Below are 15,723 nucleotides of genomic sequence, written 5' to 3'. Positions count from 1 at the left end.
TACATGGTACAATAATTTTTGTTAAAAAAATAAATCTTGACGGAGTATTTACTTGGAGTATAAAATATTCATGTATTTTGGTTAATATTATTGTACCATGCAGCAACAACATCCCAACATAATTTTTTAAAAGTACATGGTACAAAAATTTTTGTTTAAAAAAAATCAATTATGACGGAGTATTTACTTGGAATATAAAACTCGACAACTTAACTATCAACCGCGCACACCGAAAATGGTAGGTGACAATGATAGGCAACCGAGTTAATTTAGTTTTCAACTAAAATTTAAAGCAAATTTTAATTTTTTTTAACTGTAAAAAAACAAATAAATTTTAATTTAATTTACAAGTGATTAAAATTTTTTTAATAACTTTTTTTATAATAAATAATTCGCAATTGTTGTAATAAATATTTTTTTTAATAATAACAACACGATAAGTTAACAGTCGAAAAACTTTAAAATATGTTCTTTTTAGAAAAAATAATCCTCTCAGATCTGTATAGAAAGTCGTTCATCACCGAGGATTTATGTACTTAGAGCAAAAATTCTGGTAATTTTACTATCAGCCTCGCACTCCGAATTCGGAAGATGACAATGATACGCTACCGAGTAATTTCTATTTCTATAAGTACGAATGATAGGCAACGTTAATATCGTCATGATAAATTATGTAGATCGTAGATTTAGACCAACTAGATAAGTACAATAGAAATGCAAAAATAAAATACATCCAAAAACATTAATACTGACCCAAATACATACCCGTGCAATTTTGCACGGGTTTAAAACTAGTTGTCTTATATAAGACTAACTCAAAGTGTCTCCCTTAAGACGTTTTTAATTATACGACGAGAAAATGTCAATATTTTATAATTAAAAAAATAATTATAGTAAAATATTATAACTAAAAATGTCGCTTTTAACATTTGATCAAGAATATTAACATTTTCTCGTAAAATATTTATATTTTATCTATTTTAATTTCAAACAAAAAAGGCATTTGAAATGAGAACTTGCCTACAAAAATACCTAAATTTGAATGTTCCTATTCCTATTCCTATAAATTAGGCATTGTAACTTCCAATAGCCCAGAAAAAATCAGCTAAAAATCCCAGCAAGTGCTACTCGTATTCATGAAAAAAGCATGCCGAAATGAAGAAGTTGTAAAGTGAGGATATAATAGAAATGTACAAGAAAAGAGTAGTATTGAAGGTGTCGGATATGGTGGATGATCCCAAACCAATTACCCAAACAATTGAAATACTCCCTGATGAACTCTTGTCGCTTGTCTCCACCACTAGCGGCAGCGGAAGCGGAAGCGGAGGCGAAAAACTGCATTCTAATCACCGCTCACTCCCTCGTTCCAATATTCACCGCACCGCTGGTCAGTTAACTTCACCTAATTCTGCTTCCGCCCACTTATTGTTTGATTTCAGTTCAATCTTTGTATTATATATACGGTAACTTAATTGTTTTGTTAGTTTCATATTTTCATTTGTTGTGGAATTAAATAGTTGCATGCACTGGCGCCGCACAACTATGACGATATCAGGAGGCTCGCCCACGGCTTTGGTTCTTTTTTTCTAGTTTAGCCCCCATCAAAATATTCGCCTCTTAACTGTAAATCCTGGTTGCATGCTGTTCCTAATCCAGTTGAGCAAAAGTTGATTTTATGTCTTGTTTAGGAGATTTGGTGAGAGCCCATAGTTTGAGAGAAGAAAATAGTATGTTCAACATTCTATAAAAGAGAATAAAGACGGGTACAAAGTGAAAGAGAGTTTTGTAGTTTTTACTAGTGGATTAAATCACCAAGAAGGTCTGCAATTTCACTCTTACAGGAAGCTTCCCAACTCGAATCATTTCGCTTTTGGCAGGGGTTTAATAAATGTTGATTTGAATCTTCACTTTTAGGAGCATACCTTGTCTGACATGACATGATTGCATGATACTTAGGGGGTTAGGGGTATGAGTATGAAATTTGTAATCAAATCTTACCAATCCCACACTCCCTCCATCTCAGGAATAATTAATGGGAAAATCTACAAGGAAAATGTGTCGGATACGGTGGATGATCCCAAACCAATTAACCAAACACTTGAAATACTCCCTGATGAACCCTTGTCGCTTGTCTCCACCACTAGCGGCAGCGATAGCGGAGACGGAAAACCTCATTCTAATCAGCGCTCACTTCCTCGTTCCAATATTCGCCGCGCCAGTGGTCAGTATTTTTACTTGCTACACTTTAATTAGTTACTTCAATTCACTTAATTGTGCTTCCGCCGACTGATTGTTTGATTTCAGTTCAATCTTTGTGTATATAGACTGTAGTGGTATTGTTTTGTTGTTTCATACTTTCATTTGTTGTGGAATTAAATAGTTGCATCCAGTGGCCCGACTATGGGGATAGTAGGATGGTTGCCCACGACTATGATTGTTTTTCTAGTTTAGCTGATTAGTTCTCTCCCCTCAAAATGTTTGCCCCTAACTATTAATCCTTGTTGCATGCTGTTCCTAGTCATGCTCATGCTCTAATGCTTTGTTCTGGCCGTTTCAACGTCGTTAGGTGTATAATTATGTAATCAGTTAGAAACTTTGTTGTCTTTAATTGTTGGTATGGAGATTTGAGTACTCTGGAGGGTGCGTAACACACAAACTCATGAAGGTTGCCTACTTTGTAGAATGGAATGGATTTTAACCAAATGTCATAATACTTCCTCTCATCCAAATCAAAGCTAACAGTTGTTTTATCACACTTGCCGAGGCACGTTTTGCAACGTAAATATCTTTAGTTACACATCATTAAAAATTATAAAAATTTGATATTCTTATAGCATTCATGACGATAAATCAAACAAGATCTCACATGACTATATTTTATCTTATATATTAAGAACAATATCAAAGATTCCCTACGACCATGAATAGTGCCAAAAAGCAAGTGTTACCTTTGGTTTGGATGGGAGGGAGTATGTCGTAAGACGAATACGAAATATGTGTGAGTAAATCCAACATAAGTACAGCACAAGGGTCCTGGGATAATGTATTAGAGAAATGGGGTTTGTTTGTGCTCACAAACAATTAATGACTAAGCATGAAATTAGAGTGTAACCTCAAATGTTAAAAAATGTGACATCCAATTTTGAGTGAGCAATCTTGGATGTAAAGCTATGCTAGCAAATCCAGTTGAGCAAAAGTTCATGTCATGTCTTGTTTAGGAGATTTGACGAGAGCACATATTTTGAGAGAAGAAAAGAGTGTGTACAACATTATATAAAAGAGAATAAAGACGGTTACAAAATGAGAGAGAGAGAGAGAGAGAGTGGTAGTTGTACTTTAAGAGAGTTTGTATTTTTTTTACTAGTGGATTAATTCGCCAAAAAGGTCCGCAATTTCATTCTTACAGGAAGTTTGAATAGTTTGACATCCTCTTTCAAGTTTCTACCCCTTGAATGCAAACCTTTTCAAATATTCTAGTGATGCTTCTTTTGGGAGAAATCACTTGGTTAAAATTGGACTACATGCATTTTGACTGCCCTTAGCATTTCACTTTTACACTGGTCTCGTTCCTTGCACCTCATTGACTTCGTGCCTTTTTCAACTAAAAAATATATGTCTAGCGGATCCACCCTCTCTCTTGTTTTCTCATAAATGTTGATTTGGATCTTCACTTTTAGGAGCATGCCTTGTTTGACATGACATGATTGCATGACACTTAGGGGTATGAGTATGGAATTTGTAATCAAATTTTACCAATCCGACACTTCTCCCGCAAATTTGTGAAGGAAGGCTCGCTTGACAAAACTAGGGGGAAACTTTTAGATGAAGCATTAAGCATACAATATGATTTTTGATGATCATAAGCCTTACGTTTTTAATCTCTCATTACTCACTTTAAAAGTTCAAAAAAAATTCACATATGGTTGTAATTTTGCTTTGAAAATGTCCGCGTACCTGTGTCCTCATGACATAGTTTCCTTCTCTCAAAATTTAGGTCATACTGGTATGACCTAAAAGGCATAAGAGGTAAAGAGTAGTATATAGACTAGAAACATGTTATGAGGAAATGTATTTTCTGGCTGCATTAGCTGCAATCTGTTACTTACATCTACGGAATCCTGATACCTATATTTTGTGACCGTTACTGAATCCGTGACCGCTACAGAGAGTACATTTTCCTACCATGCAGTGCACACATGTTGCCACACTTGATTATTAGGTCCGTCCATAGCTTTGAAACTTAGAAGGCCTGCATCTGATGGAATGAATTTTGGTTTGGAAGTATTTAGCACTTCATCTAACCCCTCCTTATGACCTCCATACCTGACAATGATGGTGTGACTGTGTAGTAACTACATTAGATGTTCATACAACAACATCAGAGCCTTAATCCCAAAATGATTTGGGGCTATAAAGTCATATTTTGGTGGGACTATAATACACCTCAAATGCTCATGCAGGAATTGCTTATTTTCCTCCTTGCTTTAAGGAAATCTGGATTCTATTGACTTCTTAACATTTGATCTCTGGATTTGCAGAGGAATCAGAAACAGATAGTGAAGAGTCTGATGTTGGATCCAAAGATGAGGACACTTCGTGGATTTCATGGTTTTGCAACTTGCGGGGAAATGAGTTTTTCTGTGAAGTAGATGAGGATTATATCGTAGATGATTTCAACCTCTATGGTTTAAATAGGCATTTTCCTTTCTACGATAATGCAATGGAATTGATATTGGATGTAAAATTCTCACAGGGTTTGTTGCTTCTCTGTCAACAAAATTTGTCTTGTTAACTTGCTCAATGTTTATGGGTTGGACACATCGTTATTTTAGTACTATTACAGCATGCATGATTAGCAAGCTGTGACTGACTAGAGGTACTGCTGTGTCACCTGTGTGCATGAGTTAGTCATTTTAAAACTGGCCATTTTCAAAATAATAGTGTTTTCTTTTCATTGTCCGTAGTCCTGAGTTTGCCATGGGTGTGTTTTTGTTTTGGGTTGCAGTATAGGAGTTTGTACTTTGTACTAGGTGATGAGGTGTGTTCCACCTTGAGTAACGGGTAATAAGATTTTGTTGGTTGAAAAACTAATAGTTTCTCGAGTAAATTTGTTTTTAACTTCTTCACTGGTCGGGAACATTGTCATGCTGTTGAGTCTTCATATCACAGTTGAGTTTTCTATGTTCTTTTTTTTTTTTTGCCTTTTAATTCACCATGGCCAACAGCCTTTTAAGGCACTACAGCAGTAGGGTAATGTTGGTGTCCTTGTTGCTTTTGACAAGGAATTTATATTAATGCTGAACAGGTGATGTGTATACCGAAGAACAGAATGAACTGGTTAAATCTACAGCAGTAATGTTGTATGGTTTAATTCATGCTCGATACATACTAACCAGCAGAGGCATGGCCGCAATGGTGAGGATTGCCCTTTTATGAGTTGCGATATGGTATATCAAATATCTTGAGCTGCTAACATGTGTTTTGTTGGCATATACAGCTTGAGAAATATGAAAATGTCGAGTTTGGGAGATGTCCCAGGAGTTATTGCTCTGTTCAACCTTGTCTTCCAGTGGGGCAATCTGACCTTCCTCGATCAAGAACAGTGAAGATTTACTGCCCTAAATGTGAAGATATTTACTTCCCGCGATCCAAATATCAAGGCAGTATCCTTTATATGTTAACTGCTTGTGCCTGACTTTTGTTTCTTAGAGCTTGCCTTTCGGCTCTCATAGAAAGCGAGTACCTATGGGGCCCTGCTCCCTATATATTACTCCCTATTCAAATTCTCATATGACTAACCCATCTGACGTTAATTATGGCGTTTTATCTCCTTGAGCTACTGGGTTAATATTGGTAAGATTTATACTTCAATATTTTGATCTCACGTTATACTAACGTGAGACTGTCTTTCAAGAAATTGATTTTCCGTGTGCTTCATGTCCTCTTTGACGATTAATAGATGTTGATGGCGCATACTTTGGGACGACATTTCCTCACCTTTTCTTGATGACATACCCGCTCCTAAAGCCTCAAAAGCCGAGTCAAAGCTACACTCCAAGGGTGTTTGGTTTTAAGCTCCACAATCCATGATTCCAAAGCAAGATGTGCACTACGCTACTGCCGGAGCGACTTAGTGGCTCAATCTGTATAACTTGAAGGCTTAGCGACTTCCCATCTTTCGTGAAGATGCAAAATCAGTTAAGGTGAATGTAATTTTGGCCATGCCATGCATGTCAAGCCAATACCAGCTGTGTACTTTTTTTTTTTTTTTACTAAGTAGGTTTCCTGTAAAACAATTTTACCCGAAATTTTGAATCATATTCCTTCCATGAATCGTGGTAGTAAATTAATGTCCTTAGGAAGGGATATCTTATGGAAATGATAGATTGATATACTCTCTTCATTCCAGTCATCTCTATACATTTGTGTAATACGTGTGAGTTATATAATTTTATGTATAGGTCATTTGAGTCTTCATTTAAACGAAGAAAAAGGTCTTGAATAAAACCGTCTCGCTAAGGTCAATATGAAACCACAATTTTCGTTCTCCATCTGTTATTAACTATCAGTTTCAGGAATTAGCTTTTTTTTATTTGGATGATTTTACACTATCATGTAAAACTGGTTTTTAAGGAGGCTTAAAATGGACATGTTTCTATATTTCTGTTTAAGTTTAGTGGCTTGACGTCAAGTGTCCGTCTAGCTTTAGGTATTGCACCTCTATATATTCAAATTTTCCAAAATGTATTAAACCCTCCAAGAAATAGGAAAACTAAACAGATACGGAGTAAAAGGCGAATTTAACGAAAATAACCCGATCTTTAGGTATTCTTCCAATAATAACCCAAGTATTCTGTTTAAGTAATATGGGAAACATTGAGAGTACTGACAGTCTTACATTACCAGTTCTAAGCAACACATTAATAATAAAATGCTTACAATTTGTTTAAATGATACCAATGACTCCTAAAAATCCGACTGATAGGCTTCCTAAAACAACAAGCAAATAACAGTTAGCTACTTAATTAATTAGGCCACTGAACACCATGTATAGATGCTCAGGGGAATGGAGATTCGCCAACAACGTGAAAAGACAATTTTACTCTTAAGCAGAATGCACCTGTCAAACTCTACAGGTTCAGAGGACCGAAACTCTCAATCAGATTATCAGCTTTAGGCTGATAGACAATCTTCTTGAACATCTTCTTCAACTTGTCATGATCAAGCATGGCTTCTAAAACCGGATCCTTGAAAAAGTGAGAGCCTGAACTTGCTTTCTTAACACACCCTCCCTCTGAGGTAGAAAAAACAAGATCTGACAATCTTTCCTTGTTTGCCTGACGCTGGTACTTTCTTTCTTCCAGTGTCCCAGACGTGATCAGATGGTACACAAACACGTCTTTTTTCTGGCCGAGCCTATAAGCCCGGCTTATAGCTTGCCTTTCAACTGAAGGGTTCCAAACCACATCCAGTAAGACCACCCTTGACGCACCCACAAGGTGGATTCCTTCACAACATGCTTTGGTCGAAGCCAAAAGAACCCTGGCATCAGTTTTCATGTCATTGAAGTACTTGATAGTATTTTGCCTCTCCTTAGTGTCTTGGTGTCCATCCATGTACAGCAATTCCCTCCCCATTTCCCAGTTAAGGAGGGATTTTAGTAATCCCGCGAGGAAGTTCAAGGGGGGCAGGAATTGTCCAAACACCAAAACCCGCTCACCTGGACATAGCTTTATAAGCTCAAATAGGAACCTTGTTTTTACCCCAGCGTCAAGATCGTTCTTGTGCTGCTCTAGTAAAGCATTCAATTCTTTGTCAACAAAGTCCGGTTTCAGCTCACAAAAGATAGAAGGGTGCACAGAAGCAACCGAGACTTGATTATCTAGGGCGAAATTAGTCTGCCCAGCAACAGCGTCGAAACACTGAAGTTGTAGCTTTGAAGGGTGTAGTACAATCAAGGAAGCATATAATCCTTGAAGTGTCTGCTTCAAGATCTCCCCTTTATGAACATGGACAAAGGGTCTTATCTTATTGCTAAGTTCCTCGATGTTTCGCTCATTTTGGACGTAACTCCCTGGCTTGATTGGAACCTGAAACTCCTCTCTTACTAATGACAGAGTATTACTAAGCTCTTCAAAGTTGTTCTGAAATGGAGTTCCTGAGAGAATTACCTTCCTTTTTGTTAGCACATCAGAAAGAGCCTTCCAGATGTTGCTTTTGTCGTTTCTCGGGGTGTGCCCTTCATCAAGGACCATTAAACCTGGTCTATGGAGAAGAAATTCCCTGACTTTCTTATCAGTGTTGTTAGTATTATTCCTCTCATTAGCCAGCTTTTCATACAATCCATAGCTAATCCCCAAAATGCCCTTCCCATTCACCCAACTAACCAATTTGGCTAACCTAATTGTCTTCCTGTCCCGGCACGCAGCTGCATTGTTCAGTAACTCAAAGTCCTCCTTTCCTGTCAGATCATCCTCATTTAGGTTGAAGAAGGTAACATCAACCTTCCATCTAACAAATTCCTCTTGCCATGTTCGAAGCATTGTTCGTGGGGCCACTATCACGGGCCTTGACATTGGGTATTGCTTCATGAAGGATTGGATGAACACGATAGCCAGTCGGGTCTTACCTGTTCCTGGTGCATGGCATATGATACACCCACCTACACCGTACTTGCTTGGTCGTTCCAGTTCTTCGATTTTAAATCCTCCGGCCACATTTTTCCAAATGAACTCAAAACCTTCTCTTTGATGAGGGTATAATGTCTTCCATGTCTCAGGGATTAGCTCCCACACCGTCCCCTGAGTGATTTTTGAAATGGCAGAATTTTCTCTGTCATTTTGGTTTTCAGACAATTTCTCCAAAATATCACCAGTTTTGTCATCAGACTGTAACTTGTTGTCTCTTCTACCAGCCCTTCCAAATATTTCGCCATTGCTCGCCTACCAAAAATTGAAATTTCAATCAAATTTCATCAAGCAATTATTAACAAGAGACATTTTCTTGCAGGCTACAAAAAACCTCTACAGTTGACACCACTCGTGTCATGAAAAGATTTTTTTCCGAAACAAGTTAACTTGCAGCAATTCTTGGAAAAAAAAGTACTTACAAAATCAGGGAGGACATGTTTACTCTCAAGCCCCACATATGAGCAGAATCTGCAATAGATTCCGATCTCTTCATCATGAATGAGATGATGGTTTCCTCCGGCACAAAGCCTATTTTCTGAAGCCATGCTAGAACCTCGATCGACATCCATCTTATCACTCTATGAAGTACAAAAGATGCAGTTAGAAACTTCAATTCTCATGAATTGATTGCATAATTAACACAAATTGAACGAACATTTGAGTATGACTCATTATACACAGTTTTCGTACAGCTGCTTTTCATGATAAGTAAAAACCTTGGAGGCACTACAGAATGCTAGTCTTTTGAGGATTGTATCTGTCATAAGCGATATGAAAAACTGTAGCATTCTATAGAAGCAGAAATAAGGATGGAAACCAAGAATAGTGAACATTACCTGAACAGAACTCTCAGAACCTACATGGCAAGCTTGAAGAGCAAACTCAAGCTCTTTAAATAAGTTGTCGAACTCCAGCTCCTCTTCCGATTTTTCAGGCTCGGCTTCTTTGGCAGGAAAATGGAACTTCAAAGGGAGATAAGTGTGCTCTCTTGGAGTAGGAGTAGGCAGAGTCTCCTCTACCACTTCTTCCGCTTCCTCCATGATTGTATCAAGGAGTGTGTTTTGCATCTCAAGCGCCTTTTCTTTCCTCTTTCGCTTACTCAATGACCGGGCTTTCTCCCTCACTGATGACCTTTCCTCTGCCTCTGCCTCTTTTATTTCTTCATCCATTCTGTCTTTTCTCACCGTCTTCTTCTTAGGCTCTTCATCCTCATCACTAATCGACCCATCTTTCCGAAGCACATCAACAGGTTTCTTCTTAGCTTTAGCATTTCTATTCGATTTATGAGTATGCATATTCCCATCCTCGTTATTATCTTCATCATTACTTGAGGAGACAACTTTCCGAAACACTCCGTCACTTCCTTTTTTAATCCTCACCGGATGATTGGGATTCGAATTATTAACACTCATTTTCCCACCAACATCACCATCCTCATTTCTTTTTTTGAGCTTCACAGAATGATTTGAGTTTGAATCATTAGTTTTCGTTTTCCCACCCACATTGTCATCTTCATCGCGACTTGAAGCAGCCACGACTTTCCTAAACACCCCATCACTCCCTTTCTTGATCTTCACAGAAGATCTCGACTCCAAATTAGACTTCTTTTTCACATCACCCTCTTGAGCATCAGTTTCAGGGTTGATGGACAAAATTATATTCTCTAACGTCTCTTCTCTAGTCATCTTTTCCTTTTTCTTCTTCGATTTACTGTTGACATTACCATTAGCAACACCATCAGCACGAACATCCTCGCAAGCCCTCTCTTTCCTCCTCCTTCTCCTCTCCTTACTCTTTTCTCTAGCCCCCAACTGATCACCTCCCACAGCTTGACTACGCTTCTTATGCTCCCTAACCCGTACTACTCCATAATCCTCATCATCGGAACTAGTTTCATCGCTCTCATCGGAAGAAGTAGTTGAATAGTCTGAAGTAGTGTAATTTCCAGCCCCATCCACCTTAAAATCCTTATCTTTGTCATTGTTATCATCCTCTGAAGATGTCAAGCCTACATCACTCGAAGTTTGGCCGACTTCTCCATCCTTACTAACACAAACTTCATCAGTAGACGGAACACATCCATCAATAAAAATATCATCTTCATCATCACTATCATCATCAATATCATCATAAACACCAAACATTAAAGGGTTATACTTGACCCCTAAAATCTGCAAAGAATCATCACTATCCTCATCATTCACATTACTACAACCCGGCCTACAATCGCCGTTATCAACATTATTAGCATTGTTAATCCCAAATTGATAAAACTGATCACCCATCACATTAACATCCACATTAGGCAGCACATCATTCGAACATTTATCATGATCATTGAGTGGCATTTTGTCTAACTCTTCTTCACCTACAATTTGAACAGCCTCTCCATCTTCATCATCACTTATAACAAGGTCTATTTCTTTCCTATACTTCATTCTAGCCTCGAGTCGAGCCCGTCTACTTCTTTCTCTAATCTCCCTCTCTTGTATAGCCCTTTGAAGCCTTGTTCGCTTCCCAATCGGCATTGGTTCCATCTCTTAACCCCAAATTATCAACCTACAGTACTTTTATAACAACATGTAATACTCAAAATTTACCCTAGTTTGTTCAAGGTTTAATCTTAACCTAAAAAACTACAGTGAAATTATGAGACATTTACTCATCACTAATGTATTTCAGAAACATGTAAAAAAAAAAAGAGAAAACCGAGATGGGGTAAAACTTAAGCATAGGTTTACGTCTTAAGAGATAAAATTTGCAGCGGAAAATAAAATACGACTTAGTTTGTCGAATCTCGGCACCAACTGAACACAACAAAATAAAGCAGCAAAAATAAAAATAAAAACAAAAATCAAAAGGACAATTACCTGAAAACAATGTTGTGAAGCTTTTGAGAGCACGGTAAAACAGTAAATGGAAGACAGAGAGATTTGAATATTTGATTATGGATTAAATTGTAGAATAAAAGCAAAAACTAAAAGAGAAATGTAAAGGGGTTGTGTTAAATGGTGTGTACTTCTGAGTTATAGCAGAAGAATGCAAAAAGTGTGTAAAAATTATAAAGTTCATGCAGGAAAAAATGTTATGTTTTAGGTAAAGAATATTGAGCTAGTTTTGTCCTAGAAGATTTTTTTAGCTAATTTTGTGAAACTTGTATAGTACTACGTCTCTTGTCATTTGTCTTTTCTACTACAAATAGTATGAGTATTTGATTTTGAGTTTTGAGTTTTTGACCATTTTTCAGTCTGTGTGGTGGTTGCGTGGAAGATAATTATGTTATTACTATGGATAGGTTTTTTTTTTTTTGTTTTTTTGAGGACTAAAATAAAAATATTAATTGGAGAATTAGTTTTTCAAAAGAAAATAAAAATAAAATATGATATTATTAAAATCACATACAAGTTAACTTTTGGACCAATAGCCAGAACTTATCTAGAGGATTCGACAAAAGTATGAAAATATAGAAATTATTGTTTTAGACGGTTATTTTGGTCTGAAACAATAAGACGGGATTTTGTGACCAGTTTGTGGTCAAATGTAAGTACAATGGTACATACAATATTATTACAGTTTATGGTAGGTTGTTTTCTAGAAATGGTCACATTTAGCTATCAAGGTGTATTCGTATACAAGATGTGTTTGTATACGTAGTGCTAGATCAGCTTATGTAAGAAAAAACCAACTTAGACATGTACTTTGTAGTGCTACATCAGGTGTGTTCGTATACAAGATGTTTGTATACATAGTATTATTTCTGTAAGTGTATTATCCGTATCAACTTATTTTACAACTTATATTCCGTGTCAACCCTCAGATGACTCCTTCTATTGGAAATTTTCTAAACATGGTGTTTACACTGTCAAGTCGGGATACTATGTCGCTGCTATGGCCTTATCTAATGGACCTACTTCGACTTCTGATCGCTCTAGAATGTCTGCAACAATTGTGGCGTTTTGTAAATCAAAGCTCTAGAAGTTGCCTATTTCTAACAAACTTAGGGTGTTTTTATGGAAATTTATGGCTAATGCTCTTCCACTGGGTTCTGAATTCCTCAAACGAAAAATGAATTGGCGCTCCACCTATACTCTTTGTGATGGCTCATCTCCTTGTGTGGAATCTATTTCTCACCTTTTCAGAGATTGTAGCTTTGCTAAGGCTCTATGGTTTGGCTGTCCTTTAGGAGTTAGAATCACGGGGGGGGGGGGAGGGATGGACATTGATGTTAGGGTTTGTGTCATAAACTGGGTTTCTTATTTCTTGATCGGCCCAGATCCTAACTCCCTCCCTTTTCCCCTCATCGCTACCCTCTGGAGAATTTGGTGTTGTAGGAATGATATGGTTTTCAAGAACCGTCGCCCTTGGCCTATGAGTGCTCTCAATTCTATTCTTGACGACATTCAGTGTATGAATGAGGTTGTGCACAGTAAGGTTGCTAGCCTACTTCAAGCGCCTTTGTTGGACTCCTCTCCTGATTTTGGATTAGCTAAGAGGATTAGAAACTCCTTCCCCTCTTGGATTGTAGGTGGGCCAGGTGTGGAAATGTCTGCAGACCGCTGTCAGTGTGATCTTCTTTGGAAGGTGATAGAAGTTACGCATGGGGTGGTGCTTGTTGGATGATAATGGGGCCTTAAGGAATACTGCTCACGCTCGCTCGTTTGCCTCTTCTGCCTTGCATGCCGAAGGACATGCAGCTATCATGGCGCTTAAATGGGCCTTGGACGAAGGGTACCTTCATGTTAGACTGATTCTGATTGTCTTAACTTGGTTATGCGAGTTCTTTGGAAGCGGAGAAGACGATTGCATCTATTAGTTGCATTATCCATGATATTAAGTCTATTGCGTCTCATTTTCATTCTTGCTCTCTTAGTTTCTATCCTAGGAGAGTGAATAGGATAATTTCATAATTTTCTTTCGGAAGTTTTTTAAAAAGTATGTTATTTGTTCTTTGTCAAAAAAAAAAAAAAAAAAAAAAAAAAAAAAAAAAAAAAAACTTATTTTACAACGGTAAAAAAAACTCCACGCCTAATTAACATCATTCACAAAATTAACTCAAGCATATCACTCATTCATTGTTAAAGGGGAGTGGGGTAGTCCAAAGGGTTAAAATGTTAATCTTCATTTATTATAGGTGAGTTGAATCAGTAAATCTTGTCTATAAATGGAAACTATCTTTTGGCAGGTTCTAATACAAGTTATAGCAGGTGAGCTGTGACTCCTGTGAGCATACCTTAATAGTTAATATAGCAGTAAGGTTCATACTTTAAACTCGCGTGATGAACTGATGATTCTCAAACGGAGAACTACGGTATCACCTATGTAATTAACTAATGGGTCTTTCTTAAGATGAATTATTTTCGTCTAAAGTTTAAAGCGAGGAAAATGTAACTTATTTACAATAAAAAGTGACTTTTTTTGATAAAAAATTATCAGAATAACAACCGTAAAACTAGCTACAATATTTTTCGTGCTAAAAATGACAACATTTTATCGGTTTATACATTAAGACAGAATAGCTCATCTTAAATGAGAATTTGTGGTAATTATATGTCTATAATTCTATATATGTAGCCTGCTCGATTACTTATAAGGGTCAATGATTTAATTTGGGTGATTAACTTCTAACAAAGCATTTGAAAGGGAAGACAAGGGTCGTGGTAAATACGGAGTATTTCGTTTCTTCCACTGAATTGTGTACAAATACATACACGTAAACATCATAATCCAAGACTTTGTTTCGTATTTAAAAAACTCCCGTTATTAAAGGAGTAAATTAAATCTTTATTATACTACAAAAGTATATACTCCATAAGCTGGAGTATAAAGAGTCCAAAACTCAAAATATCCAACTCATGGAAGACTTCAAACATAAGACAATAGATGACACGGCCACCCCGAAACCACCCGTAATTCCATCAATTGACGATTTCTACAAATGACAAGCAATTAGAAAGAACATTATATGGTGCTGCAATGGATATTGGATTATTGCTTACGATTTGTGAGATCGGACAAGATTCATCTCTTTCAAAACTTTATTATCAGATCTATAGATCCCTCGCAGTTGGTTGTATGAAGAAACAGCGGTATTTTAGAGAGTGGTGTGCAAAAACGCTTTTATCTAATAACAATCTTAGTTTTAGGAAGAGTTTGTCTTGCCTGTATTTTACAAATTTGTATTCAATTAATTTTAATTTTTGTTGCAATTCTTGTATGACATAATATTATTATTATTATTATTATTATTATTATTATTATTATTATTATTATTATTGAAATTGATCTTTTATTCAAAAAAAAAAACATTTAACCCTAATTTTGGACAACATTCAACTAACTAATATTACATCACACTCATCGCTCGCCTTACGATTGCCAACTATTTCTTCACCAAATTTCCCATCACTTCCTTGCGTTAAAAGCAAAGACTCGTTGTAAATACAACTAATTTTGTTATAGACGGATATATTCGTCTATAGTTAAAAGACGGGTCAAATAGCTTGAAAGTGGTGACATTTTTTACATTCACCATCCTACTTGTTGCTTGTCCTATTATGTATGTGACATTGTATTTGGCTCATCTTTAGTTATAGACGGATATGTTCCGTCTATAATGAGATTTTGTGTTGTAAATAATAAGTCACGCTTATGACGGGCATAAGCTTGTGACGTCTCGTAGGCTCTCTTGGACTCACCCACATACTTTCCCACTTGCATCATGTAAGGTCACAAGCTTGTGACGAAAAATGTTCGTCACAAATGAGAATTTGTGCATTGTAAACATAACCTTTTTTTTCTGAAATAATGTTATTGAAAATTATTACTCCTTATTTACAAAAGAGTAAATTAATAATTACTCCCTTTTATAAACCACTTTTCTAAACAGATTTGATAAATACTGATAACTCTCGGATAGAGTATTAGAACGGAAAGATCCATTTGATAATGAACTATTGGTTCTAAGCCATCTCTGGCGATTAATCAACAATTCAAAGTGTTTTTTCTTTATCATTCCTTAGCCGGAAAGATATGT

At 36.7% G+C, this 15,723-nt stretch overlaps 2 protein-coding genes across 4 annotated transcripts; one reads left to right on the top strand and one right to left on the bottom strand.

Moving 5' to 3' along the window:
• The first annotated feature begins 998 nt into the window (after positions 1 to 998).
• Positions 999 to 6,532, top strand: LOC141638522 (casein kinase II subunit beta-2-like). 2 transcript variants are annotated; one of them, XM_074447930.1, is made up of 6 exons: positions 999 to 1,387; positions 2,024 to 2,221; positions 4,539 to 4,754; positions 5,306 to 5,415; positions 5,498 to 5,663; positions 5,960 to 6,532. In XM_074447930.1, the coding sequence occupies exons 1-6, from the start codon at positions 1,189 to 1,191 to the stop codon at positions 6,088 to 6,090; spliced, it is 1,020 nt and encodes a 339-aa protein (XP_074304031.1). In that variant the 5' UTR covers positions 999 to 1,188; the 3' UTR covers positions 6,091 to 6,532. The 2 variants fall into 2 exon arrangements, with proteins under 2 accessions (XP_074304031.1, XP_074304032.1); XM_074447931.1 differs by lacking the exon at positions 2,024 to 2,221 and having other exon boundaries at positions 1,000 to 1,387.
• A 296-nt stretch (positions 6,533 to 6,828) lies between these two features.
• LOC141638411 (SNF2 domain-containing protein CLASSY 4-like) lies at positions 6,829 to 11,764 on the bottom strand. Of its 2 annotated transcripts, none has more exons than XM_074447820.1 (4): positions 11,561 to 11,764; positions 9,527 to 11,257; positions 9,110 to 9,268; positions 6,829 to 8,942 (listed from the first exon to the last, which is right to left on the bottom strand). In XM_074447820.1, exons 2-4 carry the CDS (start codon positions 11,225 to 11,227, stop codon positions 7,131 to 7,133), a joined length of 3,672 nt encoding a protein of 1,223 aa, XP_074303921.1. In that variant the 5' UTR covers positions 11,228 to 11,257; positions 11,561 to 11,764; the 3' UTR covers positions 6,829 to 7,130. The 2 variants fall into 2 exon arrangements, with proteins under 2 accessions (XP_074303921.1, XP_074303922.1); XM_074447821.1 differs by having other exon boundaries at positions 9,527 to 11,249; positions 11,561 to 11,744.
• Positions 11,765 to 15,723: the final 3,959 nt, after the last annotated feature.

Source organism: Silene latifolia, unplaced genomic scaffold, assembly GCF_048544455.1.
Source record: "Silene latifolia isolate original U9 population unplaced genomic scaffold, ASM4854445v1 scaffold_20.1, whole genome shotgun sequence".
Taxonomy (NCBI): domain Eukaryota; kingdom Viridiplantae; phylum Streptophyta; class Magnoliopsida; order Caryophyllales; family Caryophyllaceae; genus Silene; species Silene latifolia.
This window is presented reverse-complemented; position numbering and strand designations above follow the sequence as displayed.

Excerpts from the sequence above, each read along its gene's own strand:
- LOC141638522 (XM_074447930.1), top strand. The coding sequence starts at position 1,189 with ATGTACAAGAAAAGAGTAGTATTGAAGGTGTCGGATATGGTGGATGAT. Across the intron at positions 2,222-4,538 it reads CAATATTCGCCGCGCCAGTG|AGGAATCAGAAACAGATAGT; the intron begins GTCAGTATTTTT and ends CTGGATTTGCAG. Across the intron at positions 5,664-5,959 it reads GCGATCCAAATATCAAGGCA|ATGTTGATGGCGCATACTTT; the intron begins GTATCCTTTATA and ends GACGATTAATAG.
- LOC141638411 (XM_074447820.1), bottom strand. The coding sequence starts at position 11,227 with ATGGAACCAATGCCGATTGGGAAGCGAACAAGGCTTCAAAGGGCTATA. Across the intron at positions 9,269-9,526 it reads GTTCTGAGAGTTCTGTTCAG|AGTGATAAGATGGATGTCGA; the intron begins GTAATGTTCACT and ends TGTACTTCATAG. Across the intron at positions 8,943-9,109 it reads AACATGTCCTCCCTGATTTT|GCGAGCAATGGCGAAATATT; the intron begins GTAAGTACTTTT and ends AATTTTTGGTAG.